We start from the raw sequence: 20,791 nt of genomic DNA, 5'->3' as shown, positions 1-20,791 counted from the left end.
TAAATAGTTGGGGTCCCAGTACTGATCCCTGCGGCACCCCACTAGTTACTGGTTGCCAACCAGAGAATGAACCATTTATCCAATATGTTCTTTTATACTTTGAATCTCTTTTTCTTTAACTCTCTTACTTGCGATTCTTTTAAGTCTTGTATTTCTTTTGCCCTTTGTTCATTTAAATCTTGTATCACTTCCCTTAAATTCTGAATCTCTCTTGCATCCTGCCTCATTAATTCCTCATCTCTCTGAGCGCAGTAATGTGCACTGTATGCCAAGAGACCGTTTGCCCATTTTGGCCTTAGCTCTCCTTGATTTACTTTCTCCTGGATAAATGCCACAAGCTCCCCAAAGAATGCATGTTGGCCCTTATGGAAGTACAGTCCCTGTGCCTATGCCTGTAACTCTTGTATATCCTTTATGGTCAACTTTTTGGATACTTTCTCCTGATAGACTCCCTCTACATCTTTTGCTGGCTTTCTGTACATGACCCGATCCCTTCATCCTGTGCCTTTTGAATTTAACTACTGATGGTTCCCCACTTAAACAGTTCCAACTATCGAAAGGACTGCTCTTTAAGACTTAACTTCTCCCGATCCCTTTAAAAGTTTACAGTTTAATCTTCGCAACACAGGTTAGAATCGCAACTACAGAGATTTTCAATTGTTCAAAAGAATGATCAAAAGCTGTCTCGCCAGCTCCTGGATGAGCCTCCAATCTGTAAGATCTCTAAATCTCTGGCATTAAATTGACAGCAAGACTGATTCTTTTAAAACAATTTGGAATAGTTTATTAAACACACACACACACACACATGCACATCTAGCAGAGAAACAGCAGTCCTCAGCTATCCTACAGATCTACTTAGTTACACCAGATACAATGATGTTACAATAATGATTTATAAAAAAGTATAAAAAGTTATATTTCACTTCGCTCTGGCAAAACACAAGCATTTGTCCTTGCTTCTGCTGCGGAGGGTGGTTCCTGCTTTGCCTAAACACTTTTATTCTTACAACAGGGTTGGGAGTAATATATTAGCATGGATAGAGGATTGGCTAAGTAACAGAAAACAGAGAGTCAGGATAAATGGGTCATTTTCAGGTTGACAAACAGTAACTAGTGGGGTGCCACAGGATCTGTGCTGGGGCCTCAACTATTTACAATCTATATTAATGATTTGGATGAAGGGATCGAGTGTAATGTAGCCAACTTTGCTGATGATACAAAGATAGGTGGGAAGGCAAGTTGTGAGGAGGACGCTAAGAATTTGCAAAGGGATATAGATAGGCTAAGTGAGTGGGCAAAAATTTGGCAGATGGATTATAATGTGGGAAAATGTGAGGTTATCCACGTCTGTAGGAAAAAAAGCAAATTATTATTTAAATGGGGAGAGATTACAAAATGCTGTGGTACAGAGGGATCAGCGAGTTCTTGTGCATGAAACACAAAAAGTTAGCATGCAGGTACAGCAAGTAATTAGGAAGGGAAATGGAATGTTGGCCTTTGTTGCAATTGGAATGGAGTGTAAAAGTAGGGAAGTCCTGCTACAGAGCGTTAGTGAGACCACACCTGGAGTACTGCGTAAGTTTTGGTCTCCTTATTTAAGGAGGGATATACTTGCATTGGAGGCAGTTCATAGAATGTTCATGAGGTTGATCGCTGAGATGAGGGGGTTATCTTATGAAACATAGAAACATAGAAAATAGGTGCAGGAGTAGGCCATTCAGCCCTTCGAGCCTGCACCACCATTCAATATGATCATGGCTGATCATGCAACTTAAGTACCGCATTCCTGCTTTCTCTCCATACCCCTTGATCCCTTTAGCCTTAAGGGGCACATCCAACTCCCTCTTGAATATATCCAACAAACTTTCTGTGGTAGAGAATTCCACAGGTTCACAATTCTCTGAGTGAAGAAGTTTCTCCTCATCTTGGTCCTAAATGGCTTACCCCTTATCCTTAGACTGTGACCCCTGGTCCTGGACTTCTCCAAATCGGGAACATTCTTCCTGAATCTAATCTGTCCAATCCTGTCAGAATTTGATATGTTTCTATGAGATCCCCTCTCACTCTTCTAAATTCAAGTGAATATAAGCCTAGTCGATCCAGTCTTTCTTCATATGGCAGTCTTGCCATCCCGGGAATCAGTCTGGTGAACCTTCGCTGCACTCCCTCAATTGCAAGACTGTCCTTCCTCAGAATTAAGAAACCAAAACGGCACACAATATTCAAGGTGTGGCCTCACCAAGGTCCTGTACAACTCTAGTAAGACCTCCCTGCTCCTATACTCAAATCCTCTCGCTATGAAGACCAAATGCCATTTGCCTTCTTCACCGCCTGCTGTACCTGCATCCCAACTTTCAAAGACTGATGTACCATGACACCCAGGTCTCGTTGCACCTCCCCTTTTCCTAATCTGTCACCATTCAGATACTACTCTGCCTTCCTGTTTTTGCCACCAAAGTGGATAACCTCACATTTATCTACATTATACTACACCTGCCATGCATTTGCCCACTCATCTAACCTGTCCAAGTCACCCTGCAGGCTCTTAGCATCCTCCTCGTAGCTCACACTGCCACCCAGCTTCGTGTCAATCTGCAAACTTGGAGATATTACATTCAATTCCTTCATCTAAATCATTAATGTATATTGTAAATAGCTGGGGTCCTAGCACTGAACCTTGCATTAGCCCACTAATCACTGCCTGCAATTTTGAAAAGGACCCATTTATTCCTACTCTTTGCTTCCTGTCTGCCAACCAGTTCTCGATCCACGTCAGTACATTACCCCCAGTATCATGTGCTTTAATTTTGCAACTAATCTCTTGTGTGGGACCTTGTCAAAAGCCCTTTGAACTGATCCAGAGTCTATAGAATGTTGGAAAATGACCACATCCATTGGTTCTCCCTTGTCCACTCTACTAGTTACATCCTCAAAAAATTCTAGAAGATTTGTCAAGCATGATTTCCCTTTCATAAATCCATGCTGACTTGGACTGATCCGGTCACTGCTTTCCAAATCCGCTGCTATTGCATCGTTAATAATTGATTCCAACATTTTCCCCACTCCCAATGTCAAGCTAACTTGTCTATAATTCCCCGTTTTCTATCTCCTTTTTTAAAAAGTGGGGTTACATTAGCTACCCTCCAATCCATAGGAATTGATCTAGAGTCTATAGAATGTTGGAAAATGACCACCAATGCATTCACTATATCTAGGGCCACTTCCTTAAGTACTCTGGGATGCAGACTATCAGACCCTGGGGATTTATTGGCCTTCAATCACATCAATTTTCCTAACACAATTTCCTGACTAATAAGGATTTCCTTCAGTTCCTCCTTCTCGCTAGACCCTCGGTCCCCTAGTATTTCCGGAAGGTTATTTGTGTCTTCCTTAGTGAAGACAGAACCAAAGTATTTGTTCAATTGGTCTGCCATTTCTTTGTTCCCCATTATAAATTTACCTGATTCTGACTGCAAGGAACCTACATTTGTCTTCACTAATCTTTTTCTCTTATATCTATTGAAGCTTTTGCAGTCAGTTTTTATGTTTCCTGCAAGCTTACTCTCATACTCTATTTTCCCCCTCCTAATTAAACCTTTTGTCCTCCTCTGCTGAATTCTAAATTTCTCCCAGTCCTCGGGTTTGCTGCTTTTTCTAATTCATATGCCTCTTCCTTGGATTTAACACTATCCCTAATTTCCCTTGTTAGCCACGGTTGAGCCATCTTCCCTGTTTTATTTTTACACCAGTCAGGGATGTATAATTGTTGAAGTTCATCCATGTGATCTTAAAATGTCTGCCATTGCCTATCCACCGCCAACCCTTTAAGTATCATTCGCCAGTCTATCCTAGCCAATTCACGTCTCATACCATCGAAGTTACCTTTCTTTAAGTTCAGTACCCTAGTCTCTGAATTAACTGTATCACTCTCCACCTTAATGAAGAATTCTACCATCTTATGGTCACTCTTCCCCAAGGGGCCTCGCACAACAAGATTGCTAATTAATTCTATCTCATTACACAACACCCAGTCTAGGATGGCCAGCTCTCTAGTTGGTTCCTCGACATATTGGCCTGGAAAACCATCCCTTATACACTCCAGGAAATCCTCCTCTACCGTATTGCTACCAGTTTGGTTAGCCCAATCTATATGTAGATTAAAGTCACCCATGATAACTGCTGTACCTTTATTGCACGCATCCCTAATTTCCTGTTTGATGCCATCCCCAACTTCACTACTACTGTTTGGTAGTCTGTACACAGCTCTCATGAGCTTTTCCTGCCCTTTGGTGTTCCGCAGCTCTACCCATACAGATTCCACATCATTCAAGCTAATGTCTTTCCTTACTATTGCGTTAATCTCCATTTTAACCAGTAACGCTATCTCACCTCCTTTTCCTTTCTGCCTATCCTTCCTGAATATTGAATACCCCTGGATGTTGAGTTCCCAGCTTTGGTCACCCTGGAGCCATGTCTCCGTAATCCCAATTACATCATATCCGTTAACAGCTATCTGCGCAGTTAATTCATCCACCTTGTTACGAATGCTCCTCGCATTGAGACACAGAGCCATCAGGCTTGTTTTTTTAACACTCTTTGTCCTTTTAGAATTATAATGTGATGTGGCCCTTTTTGATTTTTGCCCTTGATTTCTCTGCCCTCCACTTTTCCTTATCTCCTTTCTACCTTTTGCATCTGTCCCCATTTAACTTTGCTCTGTCTCCCCGCATAGATTCCCATCCCCCTGCCATATTCGTTTAAATCCTCCCCAACAGCATGAGCAAACACTCCCTCTAGGACATCAGTTCCGGTCCTGTCCAGGTGCAGACCGTCCAATTTGTACTGTCCCACCTCCCCCAGAACCGGTTCCAATGTCCCAGGAATTTGAATCCCTCCCTCTTGCACTATTCCTCAAGCCACGTATCCTGCTATTCCTACTCTGACTAGCACGTGGCACTGGTAGCACCCCTGAGATTACGATCTTTGAGGTCCTACTTTTTAAATTAACTCCTAGCTCCCTAAATTCAGCTTGTAGGACCTCATCCCGTTTTTTACCTATATCGTTGGTACCTATATGCACCACAACAACTGGCTGTTCACCCTCCCCCTCCAGAATGCCCTGCAGTCGCTCCGAGACATCCTTGACCCTTGCACCAGGAAGGCAACATACCGTCCTGGAGTCTCGATTGCGGCCGCAGAAACGCCTATCTATTCCCCTTACAATAGAATCCCCTATCACTATAGCTCTCCCACTCATCTTCCTGCCCTGCTATGCAGCAGAGCCAGCCATGGTGCCATGAACTTGGCTGCTGCTGCCCTCCCCTGATGAGCCATCTCCCCCAACAGCATCCAAAGTAGTATATCTGTTTTGGAGGGAGATGACCGCAGGGGACCCCTGCACTACCTTCCTCCCACTGCTCTGCCGGATGGCCACCCATTCCCTATCTGCCTTTGTAACCTTTACCTGTGGTGTGACCAACTCACTAAACATGCTATTCACGACATCCTCAGCATCGCAGATGTTCCAGACTGAATCCATGCGCAACTCCAGTGCCGCAATGTGGTCTGTCAGGAGCTGCAGCTGGATACACTTCCTGCACACATAGTCATCAGAGACACTGGAAGCGTCCCTGATTTCCCACATAGCACAGGAGGAGCATGACATGGGTCTGGGCTCTCCTACCATGACTTAACCCTTAAATTAACTTAATTTGGCAACAATGCCAAAGGTTTCCTACTGATAAGAAAAGAAAAAGAAAAAGGAAAAGATAAAATTCTCACCAAACCACCAGCCAATCATTTACCCGCTTGGCTGTGACGTCACAGTTCGATTTTGAATTAAAAAAAAATCTTTTGTCCCTGCACCAGCTGACTCCTCCGACTCTAGGGTTCCCTTTTATGTGCCTCTCGACCCTGCCACTCCTGCTCCTGTGGCTCCTCCAACTCTCGGGCCCCTTTTATGGGCCTCACGATCCTCCCCCTCCTGCTCCTGTGGCTCCTCCGACTCTCGGGCCCCTTTTATGAAGAAAGGTTGAGCAGATTGGGCCTATACTCATTGAAGTTTAGAAGAATGAGAGGTTATCTTATTTGAAATGTATAAGATTAATAGATTGTTGATTTTGAGGGGCTGAGTTTAGAACTTGGGAAAATAAAATGGGAAATATTTAAAACTGTTCAACAGAGTGCAGGAACAATATATCCCACTCAACGGAAAAAACAAACTAATCACAAATGAGACTCCATAAGGGAACAACTGAGGGTAAGGAAAGAGGCATATATTAAGTACATAGTCAGCAGGGGAGTGCATGATGAGAGAATACGAAGAGATTAGGAGAGAAGTCAAAAAAACAATTAGGAATCAAAGTGGAACTATGACATTACATTATGAAGGAACCTAAAACAAAATAGTAAAATATTTTACAGGCACATCAAGACAAAAGGAAGGGTGGGATAGGAATAGGGACATTATGGAACAGACAGGATAATACCACAGACAATAAGAGAGAGATGGCAGAAATATTGAATAATTATTTTGCTTCAGTATTTACCAAGGAAATAGAACAGGTAGACATTACATTGGATGATGAGATTAGTAATGAGATAATTGCATTTAAAATAAAAAGAGTGGATATATTAAATAAACTAATCAAACTCAAAGGGGATAAAACCCCTGGTCTGGATGGATTGCAGTCACACATTTTAAAAGAATCTAGGATTGAGATAGCAGAAGCATTAATACACATATTTAATAATTCATTAGAAACAGGTGTAGAGCCAGATGTCTGGCAGATAGCTCGGTAATACAGGTAGAGCATCTGAAATCCGAAGTTCCGAAATTCGGAATGTTCCGAAATCCGGACGTCACGCTGATCTGTGGCGGGATCGTCCGAAATCTGGAAAATGTTCCGAAATCGGACATTTTTAAAAACGGCGATAGCGGTACTTTTTCTCCAAAAATACCACAAATCACTATGCTACTATTTAGATGCCCAGCAGTAAAAATGAGCGGAAGCCGCGGTCCTTGCCAACTTTAGTCCGAGGTCGATTACTGCTGTGAGGTGGGCCTAGGGAGGGGGGAAAACACCCCCAAAAAATGCCAAAAAATTAAAAAAATAAAAAAACATTTAGAAGACCCATTTCTAGCGAATTGCTGCAAAATAATTAAAAAATGAAAACTTTAACTTACCTTCTTTGCAGGGCTTCATACCTATCCTGCTGTCCCAATGGCAGCAACACAGGTTTTTCCTGGGCGGTTCTGGATTCGGGACGTCGGAAAACGTTCCGAAATCCGGAACGGCCTCGGTCCAGAGGTTTCTGGATTTCAGACGCTCTACCTGTACCTATATTCAAGAAGGGGAATAGACTATGTCCAGGGAATTATAGACCAGTGAGCTTAACATCGGTGGTAGGAAAAAAAATGGAATACTGCTAAAGGAGAAAATAGAAGAACAGCTAGATACCAAAAATATAATAATGAATAGTCAGCATGGATTTCAAAAGGGAAAGTCTTGTTTGACCAACCTCATTGAATTTTTTGAAGAGGTAACAGGGAGAGTACATGATGGTAATGCAGTAGATGTAATTTATCTAGTTTTTCAAAAGGCCTTCGATAAGGTACCTCATAATAGACTGATGAACAAAGTCAGAGAATGCGGAATCAGGAGACAAGTAGCAGAGTGGATAGCTCGCTGGCTTCAAGACAGAAAGCAGAGAGAAGGGGAAAAACGTAGCTATTCACAGTGGCAGAAGGGGGGTCGTGGTGTTCCACAAGGATCAGTGCTGGGACCACTGTTGTTCACACTTTACATTAACGATTTAGACTTTGAAATCAAAAACACAATTTCTAAATTTGCAGAGAAACCAAATTGGAGGGACTAGTCAATACTGAGGAGAACTGCATCCAATTACAAGAGGACATTAATAAACTTGCAGAATGGGCATATAATTGTAAAATTAAGTTGAACACAGATAAATGTGAGGTAGTACATTTTGGTAGTAAGAATATTGTTTATTACTTGGTGGGTGCGAGTCAAGGTGGGGTAGAGGAACAAAGGGATCTCAGTGGAAATACACAAATCACTAAAAGTTGCGACACAGGTTAGCAAGGCCATAAAAATGCAAACCAAGCACATTTATAGGGGGATAGAATTGAAAAGTAGGGAAGTTATGCTAGGGGAACCTGTATTGAACCTTGGTTCGACCACATTTAGAGTACTGTGTACAGTTCTGGTCATCATGTTATAAAAATGATATAGAGGCACTGGAGAGGGTGCAGAGAAGATTTACAAGGATGATACCAGAAATGCAAGTGTATACGTATCAGGAAAGGATGAACAGGCTGGGTCTCTTTTCTCTTGAAAAAAGAAGGCTGAGAGGTGACCTATTAGAGGTCTTTAAAATTATGAAAGATTTTGATAGAGTGGATACAGAGAGAATGTTTCCACTTGTAGGGAAGAGAATAACTAGAGACCATCAATATAAAATAGTCATCAAGAAATCCAATAGGGAATTCAGACGAAAGTTCTTTACCCATAGAGTGGTGAAACTGTGGAACTTGCTACCACAGGAAGTGGTCGAAGCGAATAGTATCGATGCATTTAAGGGGAGGCTAGACAAGCATATGAGGGAGAATGGAATAGAGGGTTATGCTGATAGATTTAGATGAGGAAAGACAAGAGGAGGCTCGAATGGAGCATAAACACTGGTGTGGACTAGTTGGGTTGAATGGCCTGTTTCTGTGGCGTATATCCTATGTAGATTTGGAGCTAAAGGAGTGATCAGTGAGAATGAGGCTGAGTTATATCAAACCGTGGTAGGTCTGGAAGTGAGGGAGAGGCTAGCAGCAGATAGTGGTTGAGGTTGTGGCCCATGAAATAGTAATGGCAGATGAAATAGGAGGGAACATTCTAACTGTAGTATCTGATTAATCATTGATTCTTAAAGCTTATTTTGGCAACAATCAACAGTAGAAACACTAAACCAAGCAGAAATATCAGACATGATCCTATAGAAACAAAAACATTTTGGGCTGAAAATTGCGGTTGGAGGTTTCCTTCGTACAAATGCCTCTGACCCGAAAAAAATCTACGAACTACCTGTGTTTCCCGGAGGAACGTAGGATTCCGGTCTGAGGCCTTCATTCGCTGCACAGCGCACTGAAAGATGTTTTCCACGTACGAACGCAACTGTTGGAATCACATGGGCCTGGACCACCAATCACTATCTAGTATTCTCATTGATAAAAATGGGAGCTCTGTTTGTACGGGCTCTCATTATTATCAATTAGAATAAACCCATAAAACACCGAAACACATCACAATAAATAAAAAAAAAAACACCTCACATATTTAAAATTAATTGAAATTAAATGTAATTAAATGTTTTAGAAAAAAAAATATTTTTTGGAAATTTTTTAAAATGTGTTTTAATAGGGTTAAAAATAAACTTACCTTAATGGACAGGATTTTTAATAAAAAAATGAGTGATTAAATTGAAATTTTCTATGCTTTAAAAGTGTTATGCTGGTATAAGTAAGCTATACACCTGCTTTTACCAGGCGTAAAAAATAGCTCAAATCTCTCCCGCGTGGATGTCCTTCTCCCAGGGATGCGTAGAATCTCTCTAAAGAAATTTTGACAGATCGGTAAAGCCGGTTCTAGGCGCACCGAGAATCGGGCTTTTGCGAGGCCTCGTCGGGTGCATGCGCACTTCGTACCGACCCAGCGAGGCTGCAATTTTCGGCCGATTAATTCTATAGATTTTTGATTAGTACTAGGGTAACATAAACAATATCTTCAATCTGCATATATCAAAAATAGTGCAAATAATGAAAAACCAAGCAATCAGATTCACAAACATTTGAATTGTTTATGAAATTGGGAATTTTGTGGCAGATGTACTTTGATGTAGATCATCATCATCATAGGCAGTCCCTCGTAACGAGGATGACTTGCTTCCACGCTAAAAAAGGATGAGTTCACAGGTGTTCCAATGAAGGACCTAATATTCCAGGTCCTGAACTACATCCTGTAGGGTGGAAGATGCCTGTGAGTGGATTTTTTTAACGTGGGGTGGCCGTTGCACACCAGCCACCACACGGGTTTGACAGAGCTAGGTCTTGGTACAGTGGCAAGGGTTATCCAAGACGACTGGAGAGCTGCTCTGCTGCACGGATCTAGTGTGCACACATATCGCAGTGTGGGCTGGCCCGTGCTGCCCCTGGGACTACGCCTCTTTAGGCCCCGATCACATCCCTCTACAGCCTCTCGCCGCTTCTGCTGTATCTGCCCACGCTGCAATCAGCGACCTGGACCTTGATGACATCCCTCTTCGCGCCATTGCCCTCCTGCACCAACTCGCGCTGTATCTTGCAGTGGTATGCCGCCACGCTGCTCATGGCCGCCGCTCGCCACTCACCCTATGGCCCCAACCTGCCGCTAATGGGCCACAAAAGGAGCGGTGAGCGGCGGCTATAGGCAGCATGGCGGTCCCGACCTGCGACAAGGTAAACACAATTATTGACAAATATAAGATTTGGGATATAAAATCAGTCAGTAGGGAGTAGAGTGTGAAAGGCGTCGCTAAAATCTCCACGGATGCCAGAAGGTATCAGAAACCTGCCTTGTGTCAGCTGTGACTCAGTGGGCAGCACCCCCGCCTCAGAGTCAGAAGGATGTAGATAGATATAATGTGTTTGTAAACAATAATCAATTGAGAAAGTATCACTTAGAAATTACTGTTGCTGTTTAATTTAAATGGGTGAATGCTTAAAATTGTGATAAAGGCATTTCATATGATTGTGCTGTTTTTCTTCTAATATTGTCACATGTACTTTCTAGGCTTATGTATTCAATACAGTCACACTGTGTATTGATCAAGAAAGAGATGTTAGGGTTAATGTGAATCAATCTCTGAAATCTGCTTGGCTGCTGTGAAAATGAGGTAATGTATTGGGTTGAAATAATAGCAGGATGGTGTCAAAATCGTACAGTTATATTATTACTGTATAAGTCGTTGGTCATACATCGGGGTGCCCTACATAGTTCTGGGCACTAAATCATGACAAGAATATTATTGGCTTGAGAGATTAGAGTCAAGCAACAAAGATAATTCTCAATATCAGGAATTGAAGTTATGAGGGAAAGAGTTGTTTTTGAAACAAGCATGTTTCAAGATATGAAGGGAATTGACAAAATTGATCCAGGCAACTTGTTTACTAGGGGACGGAGTTTAATAAGCAGGAAATTGGGAGTAAGACAGACAGTCAAACAGAACACTTTTATCCACTGCAGCATAGCTGGACATGTACCAGCAGTCACAGAGCATGTTCATGTCTACTGTGAGATTTGCTTTGATTTATTATCTTACACTATTTCTCTCTTTTACAGTAGACTTTCATAACATCATTGAGCACTGATTATAATCTATAGAAAATCCAATAATCTCAGTTACAAGTGATTTTGTGAAAAATTTGACTTGTTTTTCAATTGGGTTTGCGTGTATTTGGTACTAAGATGAGTTTTCTAACATTTGAATAATGTCAACTGTATGAAAAATATAATGTTGTTTATATCTTTTAAGATGGAGGAGGCCGTGGAGAATGAGAAAAAATCATTTGATTCACTCCGCGATTATTCTGATGGAAAACGTATTACTAGTCTACAACCTTATTTGCTTCCAGTGTAAGTACAGCTACTCATTATGAACTATGAGGGTTAAGACTGCTTCAATTCACTTACTTGAACCTAACGCTGTTTGTTTTTTTAATATTATGCGATACTTTATTGACTTTGCACTGCTGCAAATGAACTTTGCTCTCAGTACTGCGTATCGGAAATTCGAATTGTACAATGGAGCTGATTTTTCAACTCAGTTAAGATGATGGTTAGAAACTTGTGCACAACATGCGAGTGAATTTCTGATCACTGATTTTGGTGGACGAGGCTCCCCGTCATCAGTGAAAAGTCAGAAAATTGCTCCTGATACTTGTATATATTGCAATGTTCAGATAGACGCTTAATAAAATTATTCAAATGGTAGCCTCGCTGCTGGCTCAGGGCGTACAGTAAGATGTAAATATATCCATATCAAGATGTTTCATTAAGTGAAAACCAGTGGTTAAAATTTAATTTGCATTTGGATACCAGTAAGCAGGGTGTTCTTCCTGGCCGGAGCGCAATATGCAGAAAGTAGTCTCGTTTGTATCTGTTCGCCTTGCATTACTCCAAACAGGTACCAGTTTCAGAACAGCACCTCTGATATAATAATACTGTTAGACTGCTGACACGACCAAGACCCCTGCTGTGGTCAGTTGTTTGTTTTCAACTCATAAACTGTGATTCTAAGTGAATGCTGGTATTACAGGAATAAAACTATTGTTTATTCTTATGTATAAGATGACCCATGTACAAGTATAGGGTTCTGCCTAATCACTTGGCTCCAGATGACATCACAGCATTAATCCAGACATGAATAGAAGAGCTGAATGCCAGAGGAGAGGCGACAGTAGCTGCTCTCGACATCCAGGCAGCATTGAACCAAATATTGCCCAGGAGCCATAACAAAACTCATCATTTGTGGAGTAGGGTCAAAAGAAAAACCCTCCAATAGGCAGAATCGCATCTGACACGAAGGAAGATAGTTGTAGTTGTTGGAGGACAGTCATCATGATCCTAGGACATCACTGCAGGACTTCCTCAGGGAAGCATCCTTGGCCCAACCATCTTCAGCTGCTTCAGCAATGACCTTTGATTTATTATAAAGCCAGGACTGGGTCTGATCACTGATGATTCCACAGGATTCAGCTCCATTGACAACTCCTCAAATAATGAAGCAACCTAGAACAGGACCTGTATAATATCCAGACTTGGGCTGACAAGTGACAAGTAACATTCATGCCATATGAGTGCCAGGCAATGACCATCTTAAACGCAAGAAATCCCAGCCACCTCTGCTTGAGATAATTGCACCACCATCGCAAATGTTATATATGCAGACTATAGATATACTCTCTGTTGTCACTGTATAGTTGCATAAGATGGAGACTTGTTACCTGATGTACTATCAATAAGGTTTACACGATGTATGCACTATGCTGGCACCACTAGAGGCTGCAACTGGTGGAGACTGGGGTTTCCTGCCTCTGTGGCAGAGGCTGTCCACCAGAGGGCATTGCGGTGGGAGACCTGAGGGTTATCTGCATAGGCCCAGTATAAAAGGCTGCCAACCATGCTTGTGCCTCGCTCTGGAGTTACGAATAAAGGAACAAGGTCACTACAGTTTGAGTACAACACATTGCCTCGTGGGGTCATTCATAAGTACATTACAGACTTAACAACTGGTGACGAGAATACAGACTTTCACGTGATTATAGCTATCTTTAGCACACTAAAAGACTTTGCAGAGGGTGATGATTGGGATGCTTTCACAGAAAGGCTCGAGCAATATTTTGTGGTAAATGACCTGGCAGGGGAGATGGACACATTGGTGGAGAAACGCAAGACTATACTGCTGACCAGTTGTGGGCCCAGTATAGCTTTGCGATTACTGTCTTGGACACGACCATCTAGTAAGAAGCTGTCCCGACCTGTACTGTTATAACTGTGGCGAATCTGGACACGATGCTCAGAACTGCAAGGCAGAGAATTGTGCGGTTTGTCACAAAGGCCCCACCCGCTGTGAGTGTGAGGCAGATGGAAGCCACTTGAGTGATGGGGAGATGGGAGAGGAAGCAGGAGGTGTGAGTGGAGTGGTGGAGGACACAGCCGCCGAAGGGAATGAGGAAAGAGCGCAAGAAGAGGCAGAAAATTGCGGAGCAGAAAACATGGTGGAAAACACACCAAGTATGGTGGATAAAGTCAAATTCAGTGGAGGACATCATGGGTCAAAGACAGAGTCGAGCCATAATATGGCTCGTCTCTCCCTAAAGAATCAGGTGTCCATGGGGGGAACGGAGGCACGAGCAGGGTGCGGGGTAAGTGGAAGTACTCCAAAGAAAGATGGGGAGTCGTACATCTCTGGGAGCAGGAGGGGGCAGGACAAGGAGAGGATGCAAGAGGCAGGAGTCTTAAAGGGGCAGCAGGATGGGAGCGCGGAGACAAAGACGCCAAAAGAGAGCAAGGTGGGTGGAGACGCGCCATTGTCACAGAGGGAGAAGAAATGGGGAGCAAGGGTCAGCGATGGAGGTAAGGCCGAAGAGAGTGGCACTGTTGGAAAAACCATGTTAGCAAAAAGTGAGATTATGTATCTGATGGGAAACAGGGACAGGAGATTACAGAAGAGCTTGAGAGTGAGGAGTCAGAGGAGGATGGAGACATGGAATTGGGGGTGGGGTGGCATCATGTGGAAAGGGAAAGATTAGTGGGGGACAGCAGGACGGAGAAGGAGCAGCTCCGCGGCCTAAATTTGATGTAAGGAAGAGACTGAAACTGCAGTGGAAGTTCAAACAGGAGGTGAAAAAGAGCCGGAGGCTGCAGGAGAAAGCAACAGCTGCCCAAAAAGTTTGGAAGCAGCATGAGAGGAGGGAAGGGCCAGAGATTAAATGATGGATAGATTATCAGGCATACTTCTTTTATTAAGAGCAATGATTACATTGGTCTTGATCAATATGAATAGATTGAGGGGGAGAAGAAATTGCAGCAGATATTGCAGTGTTTTAAAGGCATGTTGTGTCTGCAAGAAATCTTTAGGATGAAGATATCCTAGAAAGAGTTTGGTAAGGAGAAACATAGAAACATAGAAAATAGGTGCAGGAGTATGCCATTCATCCCTTCGAGCCTGCATTGCCATTGAATGAGTTCATGGTTGAACATGCAACTTCAGTACCCCATTCCTGCTTTCTCACCATACCCCTTGGTCCCCCTAGTAGTAAGGACTACATCTAACTCCTTTTTGAATACATTTAGTGAATTGGCCTCAACAACGTTCTATGGTAGAGAATTCCACAGGTTCACCACTCTCTGGGTGAAGAAGTTTCTCCTCATCTCGGTCCTAAATGGCTTACCCCTTATCCTTAGACTGTGACCCCTGGTTCTGGACTTCCCCAACATTGGGAACATTCTTCCTGCATCTAACCTGTCTAAACCCGTCAGAATTTTAAATGTTTCTATGAGATCCCCTCTCATTCTTCTGAACTCCAGTGAATACAAGCCCAGTTGATTCAGTCTTTCTTGATATGTCAGTCCCGCCATCCCGGGAATCAGTCTGGTGAAGCTTCACTGCACTCCCTCAATAGCAAGAATGTCCTTCCTCAAGTTAGGAGACCAAAACTGTACACAATACTCCAGGTGTGGCCTCACCAAGGCACTGCACAACTGTAATAACACCTCCCTGCCCCGGAACTCAAATCCCCTCGCTATAAGGCCAACATGCCATTTGCTTTTTTAACCGCCTGCTGTACCTGCATGCCAACCTTCAATGACTGATGCTGATGTACCATGACTCGTTGCACCTCCCCTTTTCCTAATCTGTCACCATTCAGATAATAGTCTGTCTCTCTGTTTTTACCACCAAAGTGGATAACCTCACATTTATCCACATTATACTTCATCTGCCATGCATTTGCCCACTCACCTAACCTGTCCAAGTCACTCTGCAGCCTCATAGCATCCTCCTCGCAGCTCACGCTGCCGCCCAACTTAGTGTCATCCGCAAATTTGGAGATACTACATTTAATCCCCTCGTCTAAATCATTAATGTACAATGTAAACAGCTGGGGCCCCAGCACAGAACCTTGCGGTACCCCACTAGTCACTGCCTGCCATTCTGAAAAGTATCCATTTACTCCTACTCTTTGCTTCCTATCTACCAACCAGTTCTCAATCCACGTCAGCACACTACCCCCAATCCCAAGTGCTTTAACTTTGCACATTAATCTCTTGTGTGGGACCTTGTCGAAAGCCTTCTGAAAGTCCAAATACACCACATCAACTGGTTCTCCCTTGTCCCCTCTACTGGAAGCATCCTCAAAAAATTCCAGAAGATTTGTCAAGCATGATTTCCCTTTCACAAATCCATACTGACTTGGACCTATCATGTCACCTCTTTCCAAATGCGCTGCTATGACATCCTTAATAATTGATTCCATCATTTTACCCACTACCGATGTCAAGCTGACCAGTCTATAATTCCCTGTTTTCTCTCTCCCTCCTTTTTAAAAAAGTGGGGTTACATTGGCTACCCTCCACTCCATAGGAACTGATCCAGAGTCTATGGAATGTTGGAAAATGACTGTCAATGCATCCGCTATTTCCAAGGCCACCTCCTTAAGTACTCTGGGATGCAGTCCATCAGGCCCTGGGGATTTATCGGCCTTCAATCCCATCAATTTCCCCAACACAATTTCCCGACTAATAAGGATTTCCCTCAGTTCCTCCTTCTTACTAGACCCTCTGACCCCTTTTATATCCGGAAGGTTGTTTGTGTCCTCCTTAGTGAATACCGAACCAAAGTACTTGTTCAATTGGTCTGCCATTTCTTTGTTCCCCGTTATGACTTCCCCTGATTCTGACTGCAGGGGACCTATGTTTTCTTTACTAACCTTTTTCTCTTTACATAACCAAATAAGCTTTTGCAATCCGTTTTAATGTTCCCTGCAAGCTTCCTCTTGTACTCTATTTTCCCTGCACTAATCAAACCCTTTGTCCTCCTTTGCTGAGTTCTAAATTTCTCCCAGTCCCTGGGTTCGTTGCTATTTCTGGCCAATTTGTATGCCACTTCTTTGGCTTTAATACTATCCCTGATTTCCCTTGAAAGCCACGATTGAGCCACCTTCCCTTGTTTATTTTTACGCCAGACAGGGATGTACAATTGTTGTAGTTCATCCATGCGGTCTCTAAATGTCTGCAATTGCCCATCCACTGTCAACCCCTTAAGTATCATTCACCAATCTATCCGAGCCAATTCACGCCTCATACCTTCAAAGTTACCCTCCTTTAAGTTCTGGACCATGGTCTCTGAATTAACTGTTTCATTCTCCATCCTAATGTAGAATTCCACCATATTATGGTCACTCTTCCCCAAGGGACCTCGCACAACGAGATTGCTAATTAATCCTCTCTCATTACACAACACCCAGTCTAAGATGGCCTCCCCCCGAGTTGGTTCCTCAACATATTGGTTTAGAAAACCATCCCTTATGCACTCCAGGAAATCCTCCTCCACCATATTGCTTCCAGTTTGGTTAGCCCAATCTATATGCATATTAAAGTCACCCATGATAACTGCTGCACCTTTATTGCATGCACCCCTAATTTCCTGTTTGATGCCCTCCCCAACATCACTACTACTGTTTGGAGGTCTGTACACAACTCCCACTAACGTTTTTTGCCCTTTAGTGTTCTGCAGCTCTACCCATATAGATTCCACATCATCCAAGCTAATGTCCTTCCTAACTATTGAATTAATCTCCTCTTTAACCAGCAATGCTACCCCACCTCCTTTTCCTTTTATTCTATCCTTCCTGAATGTTGAATACCCTTGGATGTTGAGTTCCCAGCCCTGATCATCCTGGAGCCACGTCTCTGTAATCCCAATCACATCATATCTGTTAATATCTATTTGCACAGTTAATTGATCCACCTTATTATGGATACTCCTTGCCTTAAGACATAGAGCCTTCAGGCTTGTATTTTTAACACACCTTGCCTCTTTAGAATTTTGCTGTAATGTGGCCCTTTTTGTTTTTTGCCTTGGTATTCTCTGCCCTCCACTTTTACTATTCTCCCCCCTTTCTATTTTTTGCCTCTGCCTCCCTTTTATTTCCCTCTGCCTCCCTGCATAGGATCCCATCCCCCTGCCATATTAGTTTAACTCCTCCCCAACAGCACTGCAAACACTCCCCCTAGGACATTGGTCCCGGTCCTGCCCAGGTGTAGACCGTCCGGTTTGTACTGGTCCCACCTCCCCCAGAACCGGGTTTGCAAGTTGTGCAAACAATAACTGTAGAGGGATGGCTGCATTAGTGAGTTCGTTCATAAACCATAAAAGAGAATGTTGCCTTGGTGGACAAGGACACTGAGGGGAGATTTTTACAGCTGAAGGTAAAAATGGAGGAATTGAATTGTGATCTCTTTAATATCTAATGATCATTGCAAGTGGCGTGAGTTTTTTCAGTGGTTATTCGCAGAAGAGGCAGAGGCGGAAAATCCTTGTATAATGGGGGATTTTAATGTATTTTTTATCTCGGATGGACATTTCAGCCCAAATGACCTTAAGGATGATAACTCTAGAGGGATGATTATAAAAATGATGGCAAATTTAAATTTGAGAGACTTATGGAGGGATCGGAACCCCATAAAAAGGGAATTCTCCAGAAGAGGTCGGGTGAGTGATGTTTTAAAACAGAGCCGAATAGATTTTGTGTTAATGCGGGAAGGGTTCAGTTCTGAGGTGATGGAGATTTATTATAAAAATGTCACTTGGCTTTGCTTCTTATAATTAAGAACAGCAGAGTTAAGATCGGGCCAGGGGTGTGGATTTTAAACAATCAGTACCTGAAAGAAATTGTTTATAAAGAAAGGATTTTAAATATAATAAAGAATACTCAGAAGGAACCTTTATTCTTGAAAGAAAAAAGAGTTTGGTGGGACAATTTCAAATATGAGGTAAAAGTTTTTTCTGTACATTATGGGAAAGAAAGGGCAACTGCTAACTGGCGTCGAGAAGAGAATATAAACAGAAGCTTTACAGATCTCTGTAAAGCACTTGATGGAGGGGATAAGGGAGCAGAGAATAATTGGGTGGTTTTAAAGGAAGAGTGGGAATTATTACAAGCTGAAAAATGAAAGGGGGCTATTCTCCGTGCAAAGGCTAAAGGGAGGGAGAAAGATCATTAGATATTTTCTGGAGCAAAAGAAGTTGCGACAATGTTTATCATTAATTGGAGATTTGAAGGTTGGGGAAAAGATCATTAATGAAAGTGGGCAGATCATGGAGACGGCTGGTAGCTTTTATCAAGAGTTGTATACAGAAGAAGACATTTCTAAATTTGCAATGGAGAAAGTAAGTGCTATCATTGAAGAGGGTTTAAAGGACAATGGGAAGCATGTGTGACAAAGTACCAATAAGTGGAATGAAGGGTGGGGGGCGGGGAGGGGGGAGGGGGGGGGTGGGCGGAAGCCCAGGGTCCAATGGACAATATGCAACATCTATGAAGAATTTTTAGAGCTTTTAAATCCATTGGTCTTAGAGATTTTTAAGGAGATTAAAACTGAGGGAAGTCTGGTCCCATCTATGTGTAGAGGTATCATAAGCTTAGCTTATAAAAATCAAGGGGATAGAAGGGATCTGAAGAATTGGAGCCCATCACACTATTAAATGTGGATTATAAGATCTTCACAAGGGTTATGGCAAATCGTATGAAGGAGGTGATGCCGCAGATAGTTTTGCCCTTTCAGTCCTATGGAGTCGTAGGCCGGGACATAACAGACTCTGTGGTCTCAATCTGAGAAAGTGGGAGGGAAGCTTATGTGCTAAAGATAGATCCAGAAAAAGCCTTTGATACAGTCTCTCTTAAGTTTTTATTGATGGTTTTGGAAGCATTTGGTTTCGGGAAAAATTTTATTGAGTGGATAAGGATTTTTTATTCAAACATATTTAGCTGTATTAAATTTAATTTTTTAAAATCCAAATATTTTCCAAACAGAGATCAGTGAGACAGGGTTGTCCCCTGTCTCCATTGTTGTACACATTGATAGCAGAACCTTTAGGTTACATGATACGAAAGGAACAAGGTGTAGTCAGGATTGCCGTTCCCAGTTCTGGGCAGGTGTCGTTGATACACCAATATGTAGATGACACACCCATTATGTTGAGAGATGGGGAGTCAGTGAGGAAAGCTATGGGAGTAGTGGAGGAGTATTGTAGAGCTTCAGGTGCCAGTGTGAATGGGCCCAAGTTTCGAGCCGTGCCTAGAACGGCGCAGTCCCGACCTGGACACCCGTTTTTCGCACCACAAAGTGCACCTAAAAAAACCCTCCAGATTCTCCACCTCCCTGCAGGTCTTCTGGCCCTCGGCGCAGCGCAGCAGGAGCTGTATGGGGCGGAGCCAGGTCCCTGCGCTGAAAACAGTGCCGGGACCTCTGCACATACGCGCTACAGTGGGGCCCGAAGCACGCAGCCCCTAGCCCTGGCCGAATGGCCTCACTGGGGCTGCGTGCATAAGGCTCCTCCCACGGCCAGCTCCTGCTTCCCGACCCGACTCAACTCGACTCCCGCCTCCAGACCGGACCCGACACTGACCCGACTCCGCCCCCCCTGCCCCGTCCGCCTCCGGACCCGACCCGACTCCCGCTTCCCCTCCCCCTGCCTCCGGACACGACCCGACTCCCGCTTCTCCCCGACCCGACTCCCGCTTCCTCCCCGCCGCCCCCGGACCGGACTCGATCCGACTCCCGCTCCCCCGGACTGGATTTGACCTGACCTCCTCCCCCCGACCTGACCTCCTACTCCCTCCCTCCACCCGACCCAAACCGAACCGACCTCCCTCCCACCACCCCCCCGACCCGACCCAACGCCACCTACCTGTAAATCTGGTGCTGGGGACGGGCCCTGCCCGAAGTCTCGGGCCCGGCCCGTTCAGCCTCCCTCCCCATTCTCCTTCCCCCGCCCCCCATCTCCTCCTCCCCCCTCCATCTCCTTTCCCCCCCTCCATCTCCTTTCCCCCCTCCATCTCCTTTCCCCCCTCCATCTCCTTTCCCCCCCTTCTCCTTCCCCCCCTCCATCTCCTTCCCCCCCTCCATCTCCTTTCCCCCCCCCATCTCCTTTCCCCCCCATCTCCTTTCCCCCCCAT

At 43.7% G+C, this 20,791-nt stretch overlaps 1 protein-coding gene across 1 annotated transcript in view; it reads left to right on the top strand.

The window, feature by feature from the left end:
• Nucleotides 1-11,582: 11,582 nt before the first annotated feature.
• LOC139241397 (uncharacterized) overlaps nt 11,583-20,791 on the top strand; it is a 52,677-nt gene continuing 43,468 nt past the window's right edge. The window contains exon 1 of the mRNA XM_070869975.1: nt 11,583-11,684. Coding sequence (XP_070726076.1) covers nt 11,584-11,684 — 101 coding nt within the window. The 5' untranslated portion in view covers nt 11,583. The remainder of the gene's footprint in view (nt 11,685-20,791) is intronic.

This window comes from Pristiophorus japonicus, unplaced genomic scaffold (assembly GCF_044704955.1).
Source record: "Pristiophorus japonicus isolate sPriJap1 unplaced genomic scaffold, sPriJap1.hap1 HAP1_SCAFFOLD_1063, whole genome shotgun sequence".
Taxonomy (NCBI): Eukaryota; Metazoa; Chordata; class Chondrichthyes; family Pristiophoridae; genus Pristiophorus; species Pristiophorus japonicus.
The sequence above is the reverse complement of the archived record's forward strand: the minus strand, read 5'-3'. Positions and strand labels throughout refer to the sequence as shown.